This window comes from Rhinolophus hipposideros, assembly GCF_964194185.1.
Source record: "Rhinolophus hipposideros genome assembly, chromosome: 17".
NCBI lineage: Eukaryota > Metazoa > Chordata > Mammalia > Chiroptera > Rhinolophidae > Rhinolophus > Rhinolophus hipposideros.
The window spans coordinates 58,372,878-58,396,243 of record NC_138063.1 but is presented as its reverse complement, the minus strand read 5'-3'; the positions used below and the strand labels follow the sequence as shown (position 1 = coordinate 58,396,243).

At 42.0% G+C, this 23,366-nt stretch overlaps 1 protein-coding gene across 1 annotated transcript in view; it reads left to right on the top strand.

The window, feature by feature from the left end:
• The first annotated feature begins 1,325 nt into the window (after positions 1–1,325).
• The window catches only part of RUVBL1 (RuvB like AAA ATPase 1), a 44,896-nt gene continuing 22,855 nt past the window's right edge, over positions 1,326–23,366 (top strand). The window contains exons 1-3 of the mRNA XM_081078345.1: positions 1,326–1,567; positions 5,244–5,330; positions 18,208–18,340. Of these exons, the coding sequence (XP_080934471.1) occupies positions 1,427–1,567; positions 5,244–5,330; positions 18,208–18,340 (361 nt within the window). The 5' untranslated portion in view covers positions 1,326–1,426. The remainder of the gene's footprint in view (positions 1,568–5,243; positions 5,331–18,207; positions 18,341–23,366) is intronic.

Below are 23,366 nucleotides of genomic sequence, written 5' to 3'. Positions count from 1 at the left end.
AACAATGCAAATGTGGTCTACACTCTCATAATGCTTGTAGTTTAGTGGGAGAGACAAACATTGACCTAATACTCTTGCAAAGTAATTAGAAACCCAGATTCAAAAGTTATGGAGAAGTACAAGGAGATGTGAGTTAGGACCTACTGCAGCTGGATTTGACTTCAGGTCTGTCTCAACCCTAATGTAAGCTGTCCTACGTTCTGGGCAAGTCTTTCCCTTTCTGTGGACCTCAGTTTACTCATTTGTAAAATGGTGACATGCCATCTGCTTCTGAAGAAGACTTATCCATTCATCAGGATTTGGCCCAGGCATTATCACCTCATGGCGCCTTCCCTGGCATTCCAGGCTGTCCTAGGTGGCCTTGCTGTGGGCTTGCACACCAGGTGGGGTGTACTTGTTCCTGCACATCTAATGTTACACATTTCCTAACTAAGACTAAGCTTATCAAGGCTGGAGATTTTGTATTTTATCCCTGTATTCCTAGTACATTGTAGTTTCTGGCTCAAAGCAGGTGCTAACAAATATTTGCTGAACGGATGGATGGATGGGAGAGTACATTGTGGTGCAGAGTGTTAATATCATTATGGAACCTGACAGGATATATTTGCTGGCTGATTGTCTCATCTGAGGTTGTGGGATGGGATGAAGATGACACAGGCTGTGCAGCCTTAAGTCCTCAGCTGGAGTTCCAATTCTGTTAATTACTTGCTGTGTGTTCTTGGGCAGGTTATTGGGCCTGTTTTGGCCTGCCTTTATCTGCATTAGAATTATACTCCCTTGCTGGGTCGTAGAGTTTTGGAAACATAAAATGTTATTTGCAGCCAACTTAATTTAAATAAAGGGAGAGGGTGGAAGCCAGGAGAAGCAGAGGCCGGTTCCACGGAGGATACCCAGCAGCACACGGGTGGGAGTGGTTGGCTGCGTTAGGCCTTCCCCGGGAGACGCAAAGGCGTGGGAGCCTGAAAACTTAGTAAGTAAAAGTGAAAGCTTACGCTCCAAACCTGTTTCACCGCGTCCAAAACGGAGGTAAGAACCTGAGCTTCTCTGAAGGATATGACGGTGCAGTGCGAAAGGCACAGGACGGCACGGCTAAGACTCCCACCTCGGTGCAGAGTCCCCGCCCCAGACGAAACTGGGAGCCTATCCTCTGCGTTACCGCCCCCGGGCCAGGGCAGGAAGCCCGGGCTGCGGGGGATGCTAGTCCAGCAACACAGCCGGAAGTGGGTGGGGAGAGCCCCGGCCGCCGCGATGGGCGCAGTCGTGAGCCAATGGCGAGCAGAGGCGTTTCCGCCTTCGCCAATGGATCGCCGACCAAGGCGGGCCCTGACAAACCGCTCTAGTAACTGCCGCATGGTAACGCGGGCGCCGGCTTTGGGCAACTATCTCCTGGTTTTCCCCTCAAGTCTTGATTCCCGGCGTCTGCAGGATGAAGATTGAGGAGGTGAAGAGCACCACGAAGACGCAGCGCATCGCCTCCCACAGCCACGTGAAGGGGCTGGGGCTGGACGAGAGCGGCCTGGCCAAGCAAGCGGCCTCGGGGCTCGTGGGCCAGGAGAACGCGCGAGAGGTGTGGCGGGCGGGCCCGGGGACTGGGGCGCTGAGCACGCCGCCGCCGCGAGGGGCCGCTGCATGGGGGCTCGGAGCTGGGCGTGCGCTGGGTGTCCGGCTCCGGTCTCCTCGGCGCGGTGACAGTCGGCGCTGTCAGTGGGGGGCGGCGAGGGGCGCCTCGTGGACTGGGAGCCGAGCCGTTCCAGGAGAGCAGCTGACGACCCCACGGGGGGCTGGCTGCTTGCTTCATCTCTGGCAAGTCTGGAGTGAGTCCCCCGCTCCGTGCCACGCCTGTTGGCGACGCTGGGACCCAGCGGGGAACAAGATAGATAAGGTCCCTGCTCTCATGGCGCTTACGTTTTAGTGTGGTGACAGACGACAAACGTTGAAACCAGTAATTATTATATTTTATTGGAGACCACTTCCTGCGGGGCTCTGCTGACCGTGGGAAGGAATTCGGATTCTCGTGAACGCAGTGGGAGGCTATGGGGCTTTAAAGTAGGGGCGTGATCAGCCTGAAAAAGCTCATTTTGCTTCCCGGGGCCTGGGACCTGAAGGAGGGAAGTGGGAGTCACAGGGAGGAGCAGCCTGCTCCGCTCATGCTCAGCATCCTATTGTCCAACTCAGTCTACTTTTATTAAGTGGCACTTGTGCTAGGTCCAAAAGTATTACATTATAATCACAAAACTATTCAAGCTTTATTTTTTTTCAGATTAAAAAATTGAGGGTGGGAGAGGTCACTTCACCTATACACTTGCCACTCAGTTTATTAATGGGAACGGTAGGATTTGTACCCACGTGTATTTCTGGTCCCAAATTAGTGCTCTCCTCTCAGCTTGCTGTGCTCTCAGATCCATGCCTCTTGGCCTCGCCATTTAGCAGCTACAGAAACCTTAATTAAGTCTATTTCCTCCTACCCTAATTGTACTAAGACAGAGGACCAAAGAAAGGTCTCTGGCTTTCATTTTGAGCTTCATCTTTCCAAAAAGGAAACATTGGTATGATCAAGGTGGCTTTCAGATTTCTCTTTATGTAGCTTCTGCTTACTGAGGGAGGACCTGTTACTGCAAATAGCTAACATCAGTTGAAGCTTTCTATGGGCCAAGCACTGTACTAAGCAGCTTTATCTCCATTGTCTTGTTTTCACCACCCTAGTAATTGTTTCTTCCTGACTTTAAGACACACACAAAAAGTTGTAAGACTTGTATATTGAATACCTGTGTGCCTAAATTCTACAGTTAACATTTTACTCTGTTGCTTTATCATATATATATTCATTTATCCATCCACCAATCCACTTTTGCATTTCAAAATAAGTTGCAGACTACAGTACATTTTACCCTTAAACCCTTTAGCATGTATGCCACTATCATGAACCATTTCAGATAAGGAAATTGTAGTTCACAGATGTTAAGTAGGTAGGTCCAAGGTCACCCACTGGTAGTGGTAGAGCCATGATTTAAACCCAAGTCCAGAACCCATGCTCTTAACTCTGATGCTGTTTGCCTCTGTACAACTATGAGCTTCCTGAGCATAAATATATTATTAATATTATTAAATACCCAGAACTTGACTCTATAGAGGGGCTTGTTATTTATTTATTGAATTAATCGTCATTCCACTTCAGCTACCAGGTCCTTGTATGACTGGTCACATCAGCAGTCTTGTTGGTGTTTGATATCCTCATCTGAAAAATGAGAGAGTTTCACTAGGTGATCTTTTAAAGGCCCTTCCACTGTTTAAATTTTAGTACTCACTGAACATACCTCACTAGGGAGAAGTTGGAGCCTAAACTGACGAAGATTAAATGGAAGAGGTCCTAGTGTGTGAATAAGAGTACATGTCCAAGGTTTGGAAAGTCTCTTCTATCTCTTTTGAATTTCCCAAAGACCTTCAATGCTGAGGATTATGATATGACAGGTTCTATGGAAAAAACCATAGTGGCTCTGTTATCTTTTTAGAAATGCAGCATCTGAAGAATAGCTTCTAGGCTCTGTTAAGGGCACTGTGCTTTTCCAGCTGAGCCGGAAATGAAATATAGCACATCTACATGCATTCCTTGAACCCACAGTTTCTGAAGGGCTGTCATAAGTGTGGGACCAAGGTACTTCTTCACAGCCCCTGGGGAACAGTGGTAGAGGAGATAAGATAGATTTCCAAGACTCTGTTAATAGGGTAGTGTTGTCACTGCCCAGAGAGAAGAGCTGTGGCCTCCTCTAAGGCAAGGAATTGATCTTGAGGATTCGGAAGGCATTCAGTGAATCTTAAGGTGCCACAGGTTTAACCTCATATACAGCATTTATTTTGTAGCATTTTGGGATGGTTAACTGATGGCAAACTAGTAGTATATGTCATTGATTCGTAGCCCTTAATAGGTTAATTTGGAAATCTGATGAAAGCTGTGAATCTTCTCCCTGGACAAATGTACATATGAACATATACGCACACTTTTATTTCCAATTTCATTTCCAATTTCAGGAGGTGTGTGGGCTCCTGGAGACTATCTCTGGTCCCCAGGCTAAAAGTCACTACTCTCATTTGTACTCCTACTGTCTGCTCCTCCACACAGCAGCCATCAAGATCTTTTAAAAACAAATCATCATAACATGGTACATAGCCTAAGACCTTTTCAGTGGCTTCCCATTACATGTAGAATAAAATCCAAATATTACTGTGGACTCTATAAAATTCTGTTCTGAGTTCTGGCCCGTGCTTGCCTCTTTAACCTCATCTTCCCATTCTTGTTATACTTTGGTCATTGCAGCCTTTCTGTCCCTCGGACATACCAAGCTCATTACTATATTTTGAATTTACTATTTCCTTTGACTGCAACACTGACTTCTGCCCTGCCCAGAGCTTCACATATGAGGTGTGATCAAAAAATACAGTGAATGTTTAAATTAAAAAAAATGTATTACAGTGAAAGACATTGCCATTAATCCCCCTCAAAATATTCCCCCTCGCTTCGAACACTTATCACATCATTCTTGCCACTTTCTGAAGCAGTTCTGGAAGTCCTCTTTTGTGAGTATCTTTACTTCACCCTCCATCATGACAATGCTCCGTGTCACACAACACTTCTGTTACAGCAACTTCTGTCAAATAAAAATATTGCGGTGTGTCCTCATCTACCTTACTCACTGGATCTGGAACCATGTGACTTCTGGCTCTTCCCCGAAGTCAAAATGACCATGAAAGGTAAACGTTTTGAATCAATGCAGGACATTGAGGCAGCCATGACTGTGCAACTAAAGATACTAGTGAAAGGGCACTTCCAGAACTGCTTCAGAAAGTGGCAAGAACGATGGGATAAGTGTGTTTGAAGCGAGGGGGGCGTATTTTGAAGGGTGTTAATGGCAATGTGTCTTTTACTGTAATAATTTCTTTTTTATTTAAACATTCACCGTATTTTGTGATCAGACTTCGTATCAAATTGCCCCAGCCACTCCCTCTGTCATTACCCTTTTTTCTTCATGATAGATCTTGTACAGTGTCTTTGTGATTGTCTTTCTTCTCCACTGGAACAGGAGTTCCATGAGCACAAGTCTTTTCTGTCTTACCCTTCACTGCCTCCAGCAGTGTATTGGCACTCAGTGTTGGTTGAATGAGTATGTGAATTGTTTGGACCAGAGACTGGACTTTTTCCCCCGTGAAACATTTTAATACTGATTTATTATTTCCACTGTGGTGTCTAGGCATGTGGAGTGATAGTAGAATTAATCAAAAGCAAGAAAATGGCTGGAAGAGCTGTCTTGTTGGCAGGACCTCCTGGAACTGGCAAGGTACTCATTTTCTCTCATTTCTTTTAATCTGCTCAGGAGAATGATCTTAATGTTTAATGTCTAAGCCAAATCGAATTTGTGGCTTAACTAGTCTTTGTTTAGCTAAATTGGTTATGTGTATGTTTTTAAAACTAATGTTTAATAATACAATTCAGTCTCTAAAATCCATGCTTCTAAAATTCAGATTATGCTGGCTGACCTCCAGAGAAGAGAGAATGAAGTCCTCAGAGGGGTCTCATTGTCTTTAGAATTTGTCCTGTATCTCTTTTAAGTCTCCTTTGCTTTGGAAATACATTTCTGTTGGCTTAGGGCTTCATAAAATCTTCAGAGTGACATCTTACTCGAGGGGGAAAAAAATAGCAAGCATTTTTCTGAATGCTAACTTTACCCAGCACTGTTATGGCTGTGTGAGAGATGAGGAAAAAAAGAAAGAAGAAAGGAATTAGGGACATGATTTTTATCTTCAAGGGGCTTATAGGGCAGAGAGAAGAAACCATGACAGCACAAAATACTTCAGTTGAACACTAAGTTGCGAGCTATTGACTGATCTTAAATGCAGCTTGGAGTAGAGCAGGAGGCAGCACTGAGGGCTAGTAAAGCTGGAAGGGTTGGTTGAGTCTTGATAGTTGCCCTGCAAAGTGGGGAGAGGATTTAGCTTCGCAGGAAAGAAAAGGGCCTTCCAGGTAAAGAAGGTAGTAATCCATGAGGAGACTGCCTAGATACTTGAAACGCTCCAAAGTCCCCAGTCTGAGCCCTGCTTGTTCTTTAAAAGGGCCACTTGGTACCAGAGTAGGAGCTTAAGATTCTGTTTGTAAAGAAATAAGCTTTAAATTCCATCTCTGGTGCTGACTTGCCATGAGACCCAAGGCAGGTCTCTTAGCCTTTCTGAAGTAGTAGCATATGCCCTGACTATTTCAGAATGTTATTAAACTGATCAGTTCTAAGATAATGCTTTTAATTATCATTTGAAATCATAAATTGAATTGATGGTGTATATTATACTGGTGTCTTAAAACAGAAGAAGTGCTATGTTTCTTAAGTTTTTTTTTAACTCATACCATATAAAGGTGAGCTTTCATTACCTCTGCAGGCAACATTAGCTTGTCCAATGTATTTACCATTTATTTGCCTACTATTTCTTCTTACATCTTAGACCCTGACTTACCCTCCATTTTTCTTCTTTCTAAAGTACATCGTTTAGAAGTTCATTCGAGAGGTTTGTTGATGTCAAAGTCAGGTTTGTAATTATTATGTTGCCCTTGTTTTGAAAGATAGTTTAGTTGACAGCTTATTTTCTTTTAGTACTATTATTTCTCTCAATGATGTTGGCTTCTATTTTTGCTTCTGAGAAGTCTAATTTTGAGGATTTTGGTTTTTCTGCTGGATGTTTCAGAGATATTTTTGGTTTTGGTATTTCACTATGGTTTGTCAAAGAGTGAATTTACTTTTATTTATCCAGCTTGATGTTAATTGTGTTTTCTGAATCTGAATATTATGTGTCTAATGAGTTCTGGGAAGTTGTTGGCCTTTATTTTTTTAAATATTGCCTTTCCCTATATTCTCTCCTTCTGGAAATATAGTTAGATGTTAAGTTTGTCTGCAAAGGTTCTCAACCTGTGTTAATTTTGCTTCCCCAAGGGACATTTGGCAATGTCTAAAGACATTTTTGGTTATCACAACTTGGTTGGGCAGGGAATGCTTCAAGGAATCTCATGGGTGGAGGCCACAGGTGCTGCTAAACATCCTACAGTGTGCCCAGGGTAGTCTCCACAGGGAATTATCCAGTTCAAAATGTCAATAGTGCCAAGATTGGGACACCCTGGGCTAGAGCTTCTCATCTTGTCTTTCACCTTTTTTTTCATATTTTCCATCTTTTTTACTTTGCTGCATTCTGGGTGATTTCTTTAGACCTCTGTTTCAGTCTCATTGTTTTGTAAGCTTAAGCTGTGACTAAGTGACTGCTTAATCCAATCCATTGAACTTTTTTCTTTTCATTTTGAAAACTTTGAAATCTACAGAAGAGTTGAAAGAATAATATGATGACCCTCTCTATACCCTACACATAGATGACTAATTGTAAATATTTTGTGACATTTGCTTTTTTAAAATTTTATTTCTGAACCATGTGAAAGTAAATACAAGGACATTTTCCCGCATTACCAGGATATTGTCATCACATCCAAGAGAGTTAAAATTGCTAATAGTATTAGCAGATGTCTAATTTATATTAAAGTTTCTCCAAGCTGTTCTAGTTTTTGACTGTTTCATTGTTTTATACTTTTAAATTCAGAATATAATGAAGGATCACTTATTGAATTCATAGTTATGTCTCTTTAGTCTCTTTTTATCTAGAACAGTTACCCTCTCCACTATTTTTTTGTTTTATTTTCCTTTATGGCATTGATATTTTTGAAGAGTCCAGGACAGTTTTTTTGTGCAATGACCTACAACTGTTCTACAGTGATTGCCTAACTGTTTTTGTATGAAATGTTAAATACTTTGGCACTACGCCGCATAGATGATATTGTATCCTTCCATTGTTTCATAACAGGAGGTTGATGCCAGGTTCTGCTGTGAAGTTACTGGTTCTCTTTGTAATCAATAAGTAATCTGTGAAGTGACATATTGAGATGTTGCAAATATCCTTTTGCCCTGTGGGTTTAACATTCATTGACAGTCACTGCTTATCAATTATCACATTGGTGATTGCAAAATGGTGATTTTCATAAAAAATTTATTAAAATATAGCTAACATACAATATTATATTAGTTTTAGGTATACGCTATAATTATTTAACATTTATGTAGCTAAAGAAGTGATCACCATGGTAAGTCCAGCAACCATTTGATACTGTACCACGCTATCACTATATTATTGACTATATTCCCTGTGCTGTACATTATATCCCCATGACTTAATTGTTTTATATCTGGAAATTTGAACCTCTTATTCCTCTTCACCTTTCCCCGCCTCTTTTTATTTTTTCAATTACAATTGACATTCAGTATTATTTTATATTAATTTCAGGTTTACAGCATAGTGGTTAGACATTTATATAATTTAAGAAGTGATCCCCCTGACTAGTCTAGTACCCGCCTGGCACTATATATAATTATTACCATGTTATTGACTATCTTTCCTATGCTTTGCATCCCTATGACTATTTTGTAACTACCGATTTGTACTTCTTAATTCCTTCCCTTTTCACGCTGCCTCCCAACCCGTCCCATCTATCACCCCAATACACCTAGTGCCCATCTGACACCATACATAGTTATTACAATATTATTGACTATGTTCCTTATGCTATACCCTATATCTCCATGACTACTTTGTAACAACCAATTTGTACTCCTTAATCCCTTCCCCTTTCTCACCCACCCTCCAACCCCCTTCCATTTGGCAACCATCAAAATGTTCTCTGTATTTATGAGTTTGTTTCTGTTTCATTTATTTATTTATTTTGTTCTTCAGATTCCACATAAAAGCAAAAATCACCTTGCATCTGTCTTTACACTCCACTCAGCACAGTGCCCTCCAGGTCCATCCATGCTGCTGCACATGGCAAGAACCCATTCCCTTCCATGGCCAAGCAATATTCTATTGTATATATGTATCACCTCTGCTTTATCCATCTATTAGTGGATACCCAGGCTGCCTCCACATCTTGGCCATTGTAAACAATGCTGCAATGAACATATGGATACAACGTCCCCTTGAAGTAGTATTTTGGGTTTCTTCAGATGAGTAACTGAAGTGGGAATACTCAGTCCTTCTTTGTCTCTTGTTATAGCTTTTGCTTTAAAGTCTATTTTGCCTGGGATTAGTATTGCTACTGCAGCTTTGTTGTTTGTTTCCATTTTCATGAAATGTCTTTTTCCTATCCCTTTATGTTCAGTCTGTGTGTGTCTTTCGATCTGAAGTGAGCCTCTGGTAGGCAGCATATGTAAGGGTCTTGTTTTCTTATTCATTCAGCCACCCTACCTTTTGACTGGAGCATTTAATTCATTTACATTGAAAGTAATTGTTGATATGTAGTTATTGCCATTTTACTATTGATATTATATATATATATTTTAATTTTTTTTTCATATTAAAAATGTCCCTCTAAGATTCCTTATAATTCTGGTTTGGTGGTGATGAACTCCTTTAGCTTTTTCTAGTATGGGAAGCTCTTTCCCTGAAGCTAGACAATTCAGTTTCCACCCCCTCTTCTTCTGCCTCCCCCAACCCCCACTCCTGTTCAAGCCATTGTTTCTCAGTCGAGTTGTGTAGGACACAACTGGCCCATGCTGGTATTATGAGCCTTGTGCTCCCCACAGCTGAGGCAGTCGGTCACCAGTTGTTGGTTGGCTGCTAACAGCAGCTCACGGCAGCTCACGCTGGCCATTGGCCAGTCCTGGCAGCATACGGTAGCCCATGGCTGTGCTGCCCGTGGCAGCACACAGCAGCTCATGCCAACCTCCGTTTGCTCACAGCAGCCCAGCTCCAAGGAGAGCTGTTGTTCACAATCTTAGCTGTAGAGGGTACAGCTCACTGGCCCATGTGGGAATTGAACTGGCGACCTATCTGACCCTCCTACCAGTCTCGACGTGGCTTCTTCTGTATGTCCTTAGTTGCAGGGCTTCGGTTCAGCTAGATTTCAGTGGCTCTCAATGATGGTTATTCTGTAATTTACTTGTGATTTTGATGTGGTCGTGAGAGGAGGTAAGCACAGCTTTTACCTACTCTGCTATCTTGACCTGAACCAAAGTGGTTGGTCATTTTTTTAATCATTAAATTTATTGGATGACATTGGGTAATAATAACATTATCAGTTTCAGGTGTACAGCTTTGTAGTACACTTCTGTATATTCTATTGTGTGGCTATCACCCAAAGTCTAATCTTCCATCTCCGTATATTTATCCCCTTTTACCCTCTTTGTCCTCCCCCACTCGTCTTCCCCTCTGGTAGCCATCATTCTGTTGTCTCTATTTCTTTGTTTTTTTATTTATTTGTATTGTTTGTTCATTTGTTGCCTTTTTTATATCTCACATCTGAGTAAAATCATACAGTTCTTAACGTTTTCCTTCTAACTTATTTCACTTAAGCATAGTACTCTCAAGATCTATCCATGTTGTCGCAAATGGCAATATTTCATCTTTATGTTGGCCAAGTAGTATTCCATTATATGTATGTACCACATCTTCTTTATCCAATCATTTGTTAAAGGACACTTAGGTTGTTTCCATGTCTTGGCTATTCTAAATAATGCTGCAGTGAACATAGGGATACATATGTCTTTATGAATAAGTGTTTTCAAATTTTTTGGGTAATTACCTAGAAGAGGGATTGCTGGGTCATGCGGTAGTTCTAGTCTTAATTTTTTGAGGAATCTCCGTACTGTTTTCCGTATTGGCTGTACCAGTTTACATTCCCACCAGCAATGTATGAGGGTTCCCTTTTCTCCACAACTTCTTCAACACTTGTCATTTCTTGTCTTAGTGATACTAGAAAATGGTGATTTTTTTTTTCTAAATGTCATTTATTCTACATATATTATAGCTTGCTCTTTTTGTTTGTTTCTTTTGTAAAGATGGATCAACCTCACCAAAGTTCTGTTTTTTCTTTTCTTTAAAATCTGGCTATTTTTGATAGCCTCTTGTTTCTTGTTCATTAACCAATTTCTTCTTCTTTTTCTTTTTGTATGCTGTATCTGCTGGGGAAATCGTGGTTTTTTTTTTTTTTTTTTCTCAATTGGGAAAGGGGAACAGGACTTTATTGGGGAACAGTGTGTACTTCCAGGACTTTTTCCAAGTCAAGTTGTTGTCCTTTCAATCTTAGTTGTGGAGGGTGCAGCTCAGCTCCAGGTCCAGTTGCCATTGTTAGTTGCAGGGGACACAGCCCACCATCCCTTGTGGAAGTTGAACCGGCAACTTTGTGGTTGAGAGGATGCTCTCCAACCAACTGAGCCATCCGGGAGCTCGGCGGCAGCTCAGCTCAAGGTGCTGTGTTCAGTCTTATTTGCAGGGGCACAGCCCATCATCCCTTGCTGGAGTCGAGTTGTCCAACCGGCAATCTTGTGGTTGAGAGCCCGCGCTCCAACCAACTGAGCCATCTGGCCACCTGGGAGCTGAGCGGCAGCTCATTGACTTCATTCTAGGTGCAGAGGACGCAATTCGCTGGCCCATGTGGGAATCGAACCGGCAGCCCCGTTGCCCAGAGCTCGCGCTCTAATCAACTGAGCCACCTATCTGCCCCGTGATACCATGTTTCATCAAATCTGTGAGGCTTCTCTAAAGTTAGGACTGAGTACTTCCTACGAGGACTTGTGAGGGGCCCTGCTTTGCTACCAACCCAGGGTACTTGATGTGAATTTTGTGGCTTGGATCTTCTGGTCATCAGGCAGTATAAAGACTAGGGTTTCTGCATGGGAATTCCCGCCTGTTCTCAGGAATTTTTCTCGCTTTTCCGTTCCTGAATCCCAAGAAAAGTTGGTCGGGAAATTGGGAAAATTGAACCCAGGTGGTTGGGAGTATCGGCCATCACTTTGTGGAAACGATTCATTGTGGAGAACAGAAAACAGTTTATATCTTGGGATTTGGGAATAGGAAAGCGAAAAAAATTCCTGAGAATGGGCGGGAACTCCCTCTTGGAAACCCTAGTAAAGACCAATCCTAAATCTGTTTGACAGCATGCTAGGGACACTTGTGTTCCTCACCCAGAGCCAATGCAAGACTGACAACTTTATACTTTATACCTCAAGGAGATTTTTTATGGCCCACCTTTTCTACTAATGTGGGACACTTCAAGGATCCTTTTTATTCAGGGGTTTCTGCCTTAATGTTATACCTTGCTGGGTTTCTGGTATCTGTCCAACACCCACTGAACTTTCAAGGCAATGGACTTGAAACCCAAACTACTCTGGGTTTATTTTTGTTTGTTTGTTTATATATTTATGTACGTATGCATGTATTTATTTATTTGTCTGTTTTTAGGTGTTTTGTAACAGGAAGGATTTTCAGTGGCTCTAGTGTGCCATACTGGAAGCATAAGTCCTTCAATCCTTTTGTAGTATTGTACCATTTTCCTCCAGGAAATATGAGAAATTCTCAGCATTTACAGGATTGTCCAGTCCCTTTTGATGGGTATGAAGGCATGTGGTAACTCTCCTGCTTTATAGTATGCTGATGGGGCCCCAGCGTTTAAGCAACTTAACTAATCACAGGCAGGAATATGGTACTTATTTAGAGGTGCAAATACATAGTTCATATGGACGTTCCGTTCTTAAGGAACTCACACCATTAATAACAGGCCTATGTGTTTGGGTTTTAGAAAAAGGAGATTTTCAGATAAGAGTGAAAATAAAATAGATTTCTTCAATCTTCTTTTGGCAACCACCTCTTTTTTGTGTGCCACCTGCATAGGGGTGGGCTGGGCACAAAGAAATAATGTCGTGGAGATTAGGGTTTGCATCTTAGCTCTGCTGTTTGATAACTGTTTGACCTTGTGTGAGTTGGTAACTTCTGCATTTCAGTTTCTAAATCTCTAAAATGCCAACTAGACTGTCAAGTTCATAGGCTAGTTGGGAGGATTCAATGAGATCTCTCATGTAGGTGATCTAGCAGTATATGTACCGTGCTTCCCCAAAAATAAGACCTCCCTGGAGTATCAGCTCTAATGCATGATCATTTTTGGAGCAAAAATTAATATAAGACCCGGTCTTATTGTAATATGATACAAGACCGGGTCTTATATAATACAAGATCAGGTATAATATAATATAGTGTAATATAATACCGGGTCGTAGATTAATTTTTGCTCCAAGAGGTGCATTAGAGCTGATGGTCCTGCTAGGTCTTATTTTCAGGGAAACACAGTAGTAGGTGCTTGGTCACTTACTTGAGATATAGTATACCTGCCATATTGTATACCTGTCTTGTGGGAGCCTTTAAGTGGAGGAGACTAGACACACTTGAAACACTTCGTAAGTAAGTATTTATCGTATTTTAATGGGAGTATATTGATCATCTCTTTTGTATTAAGTAGAGATGGAGGGATGCCATAAAATCAGAGACAGTCACTGTCTTTGAAGTTTGCAACTGACGGTAGGGAGTTCTGCCCATAAAGATACCTGGATGAGAAAGAGGAGTGACTGTTAAGGTTGCAGGATTTAGATAGAAGGCAGACGTGGCGGGCCTGTGGCTTCCATTGGGAGGCCTGGTGTTAGAGTGCTGCGCCTCTCACTGTGCCCCATCATGCTCCAGAGGTTTTTTTCCTTCGCTCTTAGAATACTAGAAAGTAACAGTTTTAGAGGTATCATTCTCGAGATCACAATCTCAGATGCCCACTCAGACAGCCAGTGGGGATGAGTGAAACACCTAGGTGCAAGCTCCAGGGAGCAGTGCAGCTGGAGGCAGTCTAGAGCAGAACCCACAGTATGTCTGAGGTCTGCCTGTAAATAGCTTGATTTTTATGTGAAGGTTGCCAACATTCAAAAGTGAGCAACAGAGGACAACCCAGATGGCGCAGTATGTAAACGCTGTGCTTATCTTCTCTTACGACCTCATCAAAATTACAACTAGTCTACAAAACAACCATTATTGAGAATCGCCTAAAATCAAGCTGAACTAAAGCCTTTCAACTAAGGATGTGGCAGAAGAAGCCACCTCCAGACTAGTAGGAAGGGCAGAGGTGTGGAACGGGCTGGTCCCACATCTGCATGTGACCACTAAAGATCAGGAGGAATATTTTGGCTGTGGAGATTCCCCTCCACCCCCCAGAAGAGCGAGAGGTCCCAGCCCAGGGTTCCAGTGCCGGGGAGAGAAGTCCCCATAATTTCTGGTTGTGAAAACCAGTGGAAATTGTGACTGAGTGAAACTGAATACAATTGCACTCCCAGGCACTCCTATTAAAAGGACTGCGCACAGACTTACCCACCAATGGAGCTCCTTGATCTGAGGTCCAGTGCTGGTGTAGCAGCTGGAAAGGTGGCAGGGACATATGATGGCCGGGGTGTGGGGTGGGGAGAGTGGAACTGAGTTGTCTGGCTTGGGACAGGGGCTGGAGAGGTGGCTTTCTCCTGGATGGAGGAGCTGGTGGAGGACATTGTTTCTTTGCTGAGGCTTCCCCCTTCCCCGCTTCGGGATGCAGGCAGCTGCCACATCTGAGTCCTTGACATTTGTTCGCCACACCCTGGCAGTTTGAGACCTGGCCCCGCCCAGCTTTTGGGCATATCCAGGCTGCTTCCAGTGGCTTTTTCGTGCAGACCACCTGTCTTGGCTCAAGCTACAGACCTTCCTAGGGTCGCTTTAAGGTTCGGGGAACCCAGACAAGCAGCATCTGGCTTGAGCATGTCTTGTATGTTCGGCTGAGCAGCCCTAAGTACAGCACTAGCGGCAGCCGGCCTTGGTTTACAGCTTGGCCTCTTAAGGCACTTCCAAGCACAGCACAGGCCATCTGCGGATTTCTTTGTGGCTCCTGCTGGGTGGCCCTGGGTGGGGAACTTGACCTGCAGCAGATCCCTTCCAAGGTGGTCCTGGGTCTGGCATCCCCAGTGGCCAGCTTCAAAACGAGCTGAAGCATTCCAGCTGCCTCCAAGTATGACACACCCAAGGGGTGGATTGGGCAGCCACCTGAGTCCTGCTGAGGCAGATCCTACTCTGTAGAATCAGCCCCTGCATAACAACTCTTACACTGTAGTTAAGGCCAGTCCTCACAACCAGTAAGCCCAAGGGTCAGCCCCTCCTACTGATGTGCAGTTATCAACCAAGGCTTAAATACAAGAGGAGGGCACACACAACACACACAAAGGACTCACCTGGAATGCATGATTCAGGTGACCAGATAGACTGCACCACTGTACCCCACAGCACACCTACTACATAAGGCCACTCTACTAAGACTGGAAGACATAGCAGCCCTACCTAATACATAGAATCAAACACAGGGAGGCAGCCAAAATGGGGAGCCAAAGAAACATGACCCAAATAGAAGAACAGAACAAAGCTGCAGAAAAAGAACTGAGTAAAATGGAGGAGATAAGCAATCTATCAGACGCAGACTTCCAAACACTGGTTATAAGAATGCTCAGTGATCTCAGGGAAAAGTGCAACAGAGAGATAGGAAGCATAAAAATGGAGATGGTAACCATGAAAAAGAACCAGTCAGAAATAAAGGATACAATAATGGAAATGAAGACTATATTATAGGGAATCAACAGTAGATTACATGAAGCAGAGGATCCAACCAGCAATGTAAAAGATAGGGTAGCAGAAAACACCCAACCAGAACAGCAAAGAAAAAAATCCCCAAAATTGAGAAGAGTTTAAGGGGTCTCTGGGACAATGTCAAGCTTACCAACATTCACATTATAGGGGTATCAGAAGGAGAAGAGATAAAGCAAGGAATTGAAAACCTATTTGAAGAAATAATGACAGAAAACTTCTCTAACCTGGTGAAGGAAATAGACACACAAGCCAGAGAGTCCCAAACGAGATAAACCCAAAGAGGCCAACACCAAGACACAAAATTAAAATACCAAAGGTTAATGACAAAGAGAGAACCTTAAAAGCAGCAGGAGAAAAGCAATTAGTTACCTAAAGGGGAGCCCCCATAAGACTGTCAGTTGATTTTTCGACAGAAACTTTGCAGGCAAGAAGGGAGTAGCAGGAAATATTCAAAGTGATGAAAAGCAACGACATACAACCAAGATTACTCCAGCAAAACTATCATTTAGAATTGAAGGACAGATAAGGAGCTTCCCATACAAGAAAAAGCTGAAGGAGTTCATCACCACCAAACCAGTATTACAAGGACTCTTAGAGGGACTTCTTGAAAGTAGGAGGGGGATTAAGGATGGGTGAAAGGGGAAAGAATTAAGAAATACAAATTGGTTGTTATACAGTAGTCATGGAGATGTAGGGTATAGCATAAGGAATATAGTCAATAATATTGTAATAACTAGGTATGGTGCCAGATAGGTACTAGATCTGTCAGGGCGATAGAATAGAATGGGGTTGGGGGCACGGTGAAAAAGGTGAAGGTATTAAATACAAATTGGTAGTTAATGCAATATGGGGAATATAATCAACAATATTGTAAAGATCATGTAAGGTGCCAGATGGACACTGGGCTTATCAGGGGGATCACTTCATAGACTGTGTCCAATGTGCTAGACACCTGAAGCTGAAGTAGAATAATATTGAATGTCAACTATAACTAAATATATAGGCATATATAGTCACGGGATGTGGAGTACAGAATAGGGGAGATAGTCGATGGTACTGTAACAGCTATATAAGACGTCAGGGGTAGTAGCTTGGCAGGTGTGTTATCATTTTATGAGGGCTTTAAATGTCTAACTATTAATTACATTGCTTTGTACAGCTGAAACTAGTAAAAAATAAATTAAAAAATAAAGTGAGAAGGAAAAAAGAGAGTAACAAATTGAATTTAAAAACACACATGAAACTGTGCTGGGCACAACAGAACCAGTTGGCTGCCTAGTATCATCTAACCCAGGACTTGATTCCCCTCCACCCCTCAGAGGAGCGAGAGGTCCCAGCCCAGGGTTCCAGTGCCGGGGAGGGAAGTCCCCATCATTTCTGGTTGTGAAAAGCAGTGGGAATTGTGACTGAGTGAGACTGACAATTGCACTCCCGGGCACTCCTATTAAAAGGACTGCGCACAGACTTACCCACCAACGGAGCCCCATCAGAGCCCACAGAGATTCATCCCGTTCCCAGGTTCACACTGAAAATTAGTGGCATAACCAGGACTAAAACCCAGTTTCTGCCCCTTAGGCCAGTGCTTTTTGTGCTACTGTGTGTACTGATTCTCTCAAGGATTCTTCTGTCTCAAAACTATCACCAAAGGGGAATTGAAAAGGAAATCTAAGCAGAACCTTTAGTGGGCCAATTTTAAAGCATTGTCTCAGATAGGCACTTTGTTGACCTTCAATAGCAAGCTTATTTTCTTCCTAGCCCATATACCTTGTGAACTGATCTTATTCAGGCTCTTATTTCAAAGCTGAGGAAAGATGAAAATGGCATTAAAAGGTCATGGGATTTCCCAGTCCTGTACCAGCTTTAAAGGCCTAGCTTTTCATACTTGATATTTGATCATATATCTGTTAAGTTTGCTTCTGTTTAGTATCAACTGTGGTTGTCTTACCAAAAATCAACTTGTAGTTTTAGTAGGGCACGTTTAAGTGTAATTTAAGACCAGCTCATAGCTTCATAATCCTTCCTCATACATTCTTCATTATTTGTGGGCCACTTAATATAAAGTGAACCTCATGCAATGCATTCCTTGATTATTGATTTCTGATGCGTTGTAGATTGGTGTCTTCCTGTATCTGTGAAAACTAAAAGCAGTATCTCAAAGATCCAGTAGTGGGCTTCTTAACGATTAGGTCCGAACCCTCTTTTGCTATTGAGGGAACAGTTTTAGAAGACTGTACTAATTATGATGGAAACATGATCTCTAACCCTGCTGCCAGAGTTTAACTCCCCACTCTGCCATTTTCTGGATTATGGTACCTAGGATATGTTATTTAATCTCTCTGTGTTTCAGTTCTTCATTTGTAAAGTGGGGAAAGTCTTAGCATCTAATTTGTAGGGTGTGTGGGAGGGTCATGTGAAGTACTTAGAGTTGGGCCTGCACTGAGTCTCAATGAACGATAACTGTTGTAACTACAGCGCTGATTAAAAATGTCATTTAGATTATAATTGACAGGTTATCAAACATTTGTTGTGTGAAACATGCCAAATGATATTAAAACTAAAAGGACCAGATTTTCTGTTGTTCCTGGTTAATAATTTTTTTATAGCATATGTTTCTGAATGATATTTTCAAGAATGTAAAAACGAAGTATGTTTCCTTGTTTTCTGTAGACAGCTCTAGCTCTGGCTATTGCTCAGGAGCTGGGTAGTAAGGTGCCTTTCTGCCCCATGGTGGGGAGTGAAGTTTATTCTACAGAGATCAAGAAGACAGAAGTGCTGATGGAGAACTTCCGCAGGGCGATTGGTGAGTATCACATTTGTGGTAGGAGGAGGTCTCACTTGCACGGTGCACTCTTGTGATTGTGAAAATGCCTTGATGACTTGTATTTGTTGCACTGTTCTTTTTTTTTCCCCCCACCATTAATGTTATCTTTGCAAACAAAACAAATACCCAGCTTTTTTAATTGAAGTGCTTTAGCAATTAGCAAATATGGGCCCCAGCTATGGGGCTGGGGTTCTCCACCTGACAAAGCAGATGTTTCTATAAAGTGATTTTTTTCAAAAACAAGTCAGATTTCATGGCAGCCTCATTATGCTTTTAGAGATGACTGTCCACTGAAAAGATTTTGCACTAAAGCCCAAAGCATTAGGTGCCATGCTGCCACAGTGCCCCTGGTCCTAGATGTTGAGCCAGAAGAACTGTGACAGGAAACGAGGAGACTGTTTGGTCATTAGCAGAGCTTTGAGGCTGGTGGTTCTAGCCTCGTAGGCTGTGGAGCTACCATATTGAGTTTTGTTATGTACCAGGCCCCTGCATTGACTACCTTTTCCTCCCCCAAGAGGAAACTCTCTGTCTTCATTTAGCATCTTATAAAATAGTCTCAGAGAGTTCACTAACTTGCCTACAGTGAACCAGCTAGTAAGTAGCAGAGCTCTAGTTTGAACCTAATCTGTCTGATTCTGGAGTCCATGCTCTGAAGATCTGCTGTGAGGAGAAAAGGGCCTCTCTCCCAAATGTTTCCCTCTTGCCAGCCAGGAGTGTGGGGTAGTTTCCTGGCCCCATTTCTGCTGGCTTAGCTCTGGGAAAATCTCAACTTCCCTCACACCTACTTGTAGAAATAACTTATTCCTTTTAAGCTGTTAAGAAATATTTAATGTGTGTCTGTACATGTAGGATTCTATCACTATGATATAGTTGCTGAGTCATGGGTTATGAACACTTGTCAGAGTGCCTGTACCATTTTTCAGTCCCTCTGGTTGTTAAAACAAGGTAAGTATTCTGAAGAAGGAAGTTTACTAAAAAACTTCAAGGAAATTATGAAAGTTTAAGAAAGAATAGATTTGTCTAGCCCAGGATCCTTGCCTCACGGCAGCTAATGTTTAGTGTAGGGGTAAGATCCTGTAGGGCCTTTAGGCCATGGTTAGGGCTTTGGCTTTTTCGCTGAAAGGAGAAGTAATTGGAGAATGACTTTGGTTTTGTAAGAGTTTCTCCGGCTGGAGTATGGAGAAGGGACACTAAGGAGAGCGAGGGCATAGGCAGAGAGATCTTGAGGAGTCTAAGGAAGAGGCGGTGGTGGCTTTGACCGGGGTGGTGGTGGCAGGTGGTAAGTGTTTGGATTCTGGGTATAGTTGGATAAGGGAGCTGCAGGATTTCCTGAAGAATTAGATGTAGGGGCTGAAAGAGAGGAGGTGAGGATGTCAGTTTTGTCATTTTGGGAGATGGGAAGGGGCAGATTAGGTATTCATTAAATGTCTACTGTGGATATAGAAGGCAGTGTTTATCTTTGTTACTCCAGTTGCTGGCACGTAGTGGGTGCTCAGTGGAGTTTTTCTGAATTAGAAAAGGCGGTGGACTTTAAAGCAGAGTAAAAAACAGAAGCGTTTAGGTGAAGTAAGATAGCCCTGTGTCTGTGTCTGGCAATACACATATTTTTTATTTACACAGTGTTTTTAAAAATAAAATTTGAATTATGTACTTGACAGTATTTAGAGATTGGGAGATGTCATATAAAATCCTTCGTTCTGGCTTGAAAGAAGCTTTCATCCCACTCAGCAGCAGTAGGTCGAAGCTACTGGTAAGGGGGTCTTCTCCTTTTCAGAGTGGGCTTCCCCGAGTCTCTGAGACTTACTATGCTTCTTGATGTTCCCTGCCAGGTCGTGGTAAGCTCTGGGGCTTGGGACTCTTGTTCTAAACCAGAGACACTGAAATGTGTCTGTAGGCTGTTTTGTGTTACTTTGAGTATGGACTTTTTTAAACTGCAAAATATTTTACTGGAAGTTGGATTTTTTGATGCCCATTTTAATCTGAAATATACATATAGAAAAGTATGTAAAACATACCTATGATTTAACAATTAATTATGAAGTAAACGTTTGTGTAATCACCACTTAAAGTGCACAGCACAGCCAGCACTGCAGACGTCACTCAAGTTCACAGCTCCTTACCTCTCCCAATGTGTACCCCATAGAATGCAAGTTGTGTGACAGTGGCTTCTGTCATCATCATAACTCTGTGTACCCTTGGGTGTATCCCTAGGTAATGTGGCTGAATATTGCCCTTTTAAACTTTATCTAAATGGAACCTATTCTAGGTGTTGTGTCTTGTTTCATTTATATTTGTAAGGTTCAGCCCGTGTTATTGACATGAATCGCTGTCGTTGCCATCGTTATCTGGAAAAACAGTGGAAATGGCTCATAGGACCCTCCTCAGGGTTTCAAACCTTTTAGCCATTGGGGTTTTTCCATATTAGAACAGTGGTGGTTTGATGGTGGGGACACCCAAACCATACTAATTAATAAACATGTGCCTTGGATTTTATTTAACTCATTAATTAATAAGATAAACAGTAAAATGTTACAACTGGTTCAAATATCTGAGTACTTTTAAAATGCATTTTTATGCATTTAAAAAATATTTGTCTGACATTGATAAAATCTGACAAAACTGACCTTTACATGAATACATGTGATTAGCTTGCTTAAAGGTAGCTTAAATGCCTTAAAATTTGAAAAAATAGAGATAAACTTTCTAGGCATGAGTTTTGTGATTTGCCATTTGGGGGTGGTGGTGGGGCTGTGTACTTCTTTTGATGGCAGCCAGATGAAGAGAAATTTCTTGATCCTGCCACAGAGTAAAAAGGCAGGCCATTGACAATCTTTAAAAAGGAACCCTGCCCATTTTCCTCTGCCTTTGAATTCCTGTGAAGTTGGCAGAGGGGGTGGGGAGAAAGCAGTAAGCTGATCACAAATAAAAAGCAAGGAGTCTGTGCTGTTTCCTTGATGTGATGAAGGTCCCTGTCAGGGATTTAGAAACCTGAGCCAGCAGATGAAACCTGTGTCATGTGCGTTGTCGTTGCCAGAGATGGCGCCAGCTCAGCCCCTTTCCTGGCTGACAGCCTGTTTCATTGTCTGTCAACCACGTCCCCTGCCTGCTTGTCAGCACAGAGCAACTTCTAAACAAATATGGGGACTAGTGAGATGGAAATGCTTTTCTTCCCCCCACTCAAGAAATTTCATGTCACAGACATCTAACAGTAAATATAGGGAAGCATTCTATTTGAAGGAATTTATCTCTGGGACATAAATGTTTTGATTAAAAAGAAAATCAAGGTTTGTTTAAAAAGTACAGAATTTTTCAAGTTTGTCACAATCTTCTGATACATTCATGTTGTTTAGAAAATTTTTGTCTTGATATTTAGGAACGAAGAATTTGGTAAGTAGAAAATGAAATGCAACCTCTATTTTGGGGCTATTCCAAAACTTCCATTTGTAGACTATCAGATTGAATGAAGGTAGAGTAAAACTTTTTCTTAACTTTAGTATCTGAGAGAGTCTTTGTCCTGATTGGGTTTCTGGGGAAAGAAGTCAACCTACCCAAATGATAAGATAATGATCACATTTAAAAGTGGGAAGTGATTGACACCATTGTTTCTTTTTGCCATTGGACTATTTCCATATCAGAACAGAGGTGGCTTGATGGTGAGGACACCCAAACCACATCAGGGCTTCCTACCATCAGAAGTAGTTTATGTCTCCACATTGTGAGTAGAACAGAGTTCTTTTTTATTCTTTAGATGAGTGGTTCTCACCTGTGGCTGTACATTGGGATCATCTGGGGAACTTTAATGATGATGGCAAGGTCCCAACCCCTGAGATTCGGAGATAGGTGGTCTGAGTGTGGCCAGGGCATAAGGCACTGTAGAAGCCAGTCAGGTGATTCTAAAGGGTGAAAATCATGACTGTAGACGCCAGCTGAGGCTTAGAGCAGTGTTCCCTAAACTTCAGCCACCCATTGTCTTCTTTACCAGGTCCCACTAGTATTATTTACTTAAATATTTTTAATGTGACTTGGAAATGTACATACATACCGAAAAGTGCATGAATCATAATTACATAGCTCAGAGGATTATCATAAATTGAAAACTCATGAAACCAGCATCCACTCAAGAAAAGAATACTGCTAGTACCTCAAAGTACCCTTCGTGTCCACCCTCAATTGCCTTTCTTCCTTCCTTCCCCAAATTAATGTCTTAATTCTAATTTTATAGTGTAGTTGTGCCTATTTTTGAACCTCAGATGCAATTTTGCAGTTTATATTCTTCCGTGTTTGTCTTGTTTCCTACAAAGTTATATTTGTGAGATTCATCCGTGTTGTTGCATGTGACTGTAATTCTTTTTCATTGTTCTGTGATATTCTGTTGTATGAGTAAACCACAATTCACTTGTCTCTTCCACTGTTGACAGACAGTGGAGTTTTCTCAGCGTTTGGCAATTAAGAACAATGCTGCTGTGACCACTACTGGCTGTATCTCTTGGTGCACATGTGCACTCATGCCTCGTGGGTATATACTTAGGAATTGAATTGCAGGATCATGGATATTCAAACGTGTTCAACTTTAAGAGTATTTATACCAATTTACACTCCCACCAGCCATATAACCTCCCTGTTGTTCTGCATCCTCACCAATTGTTGGTATTATCAGTCTTTTTAATTTTAGTGATTCTGGAGGTTGTGGAGTAGTATTTCCTTGGTGTTTCTTCTTCCTTTTAAAAACACTTTAATTTTGGAAATTTTCAAATGTGCAGAAAGTAGTCCAGTGGTATGATGACCCTCCTCTATGTTCTCATCACCAGGCTTCAACTCAGTAAATCTGGATTGATTCACAGCTTCCGTTATTCCCTCCAAGATTATTTGTAAGTTAATTGCAGACCCGATATTTTATCCATAAATGTTTCAGTATATATCTCTGAAAAATAAAAACTTTAGAAACTGCACAATACCATTATCATACCTAGAAAATACTAACAATAAATTCCTTAACATCATCAAA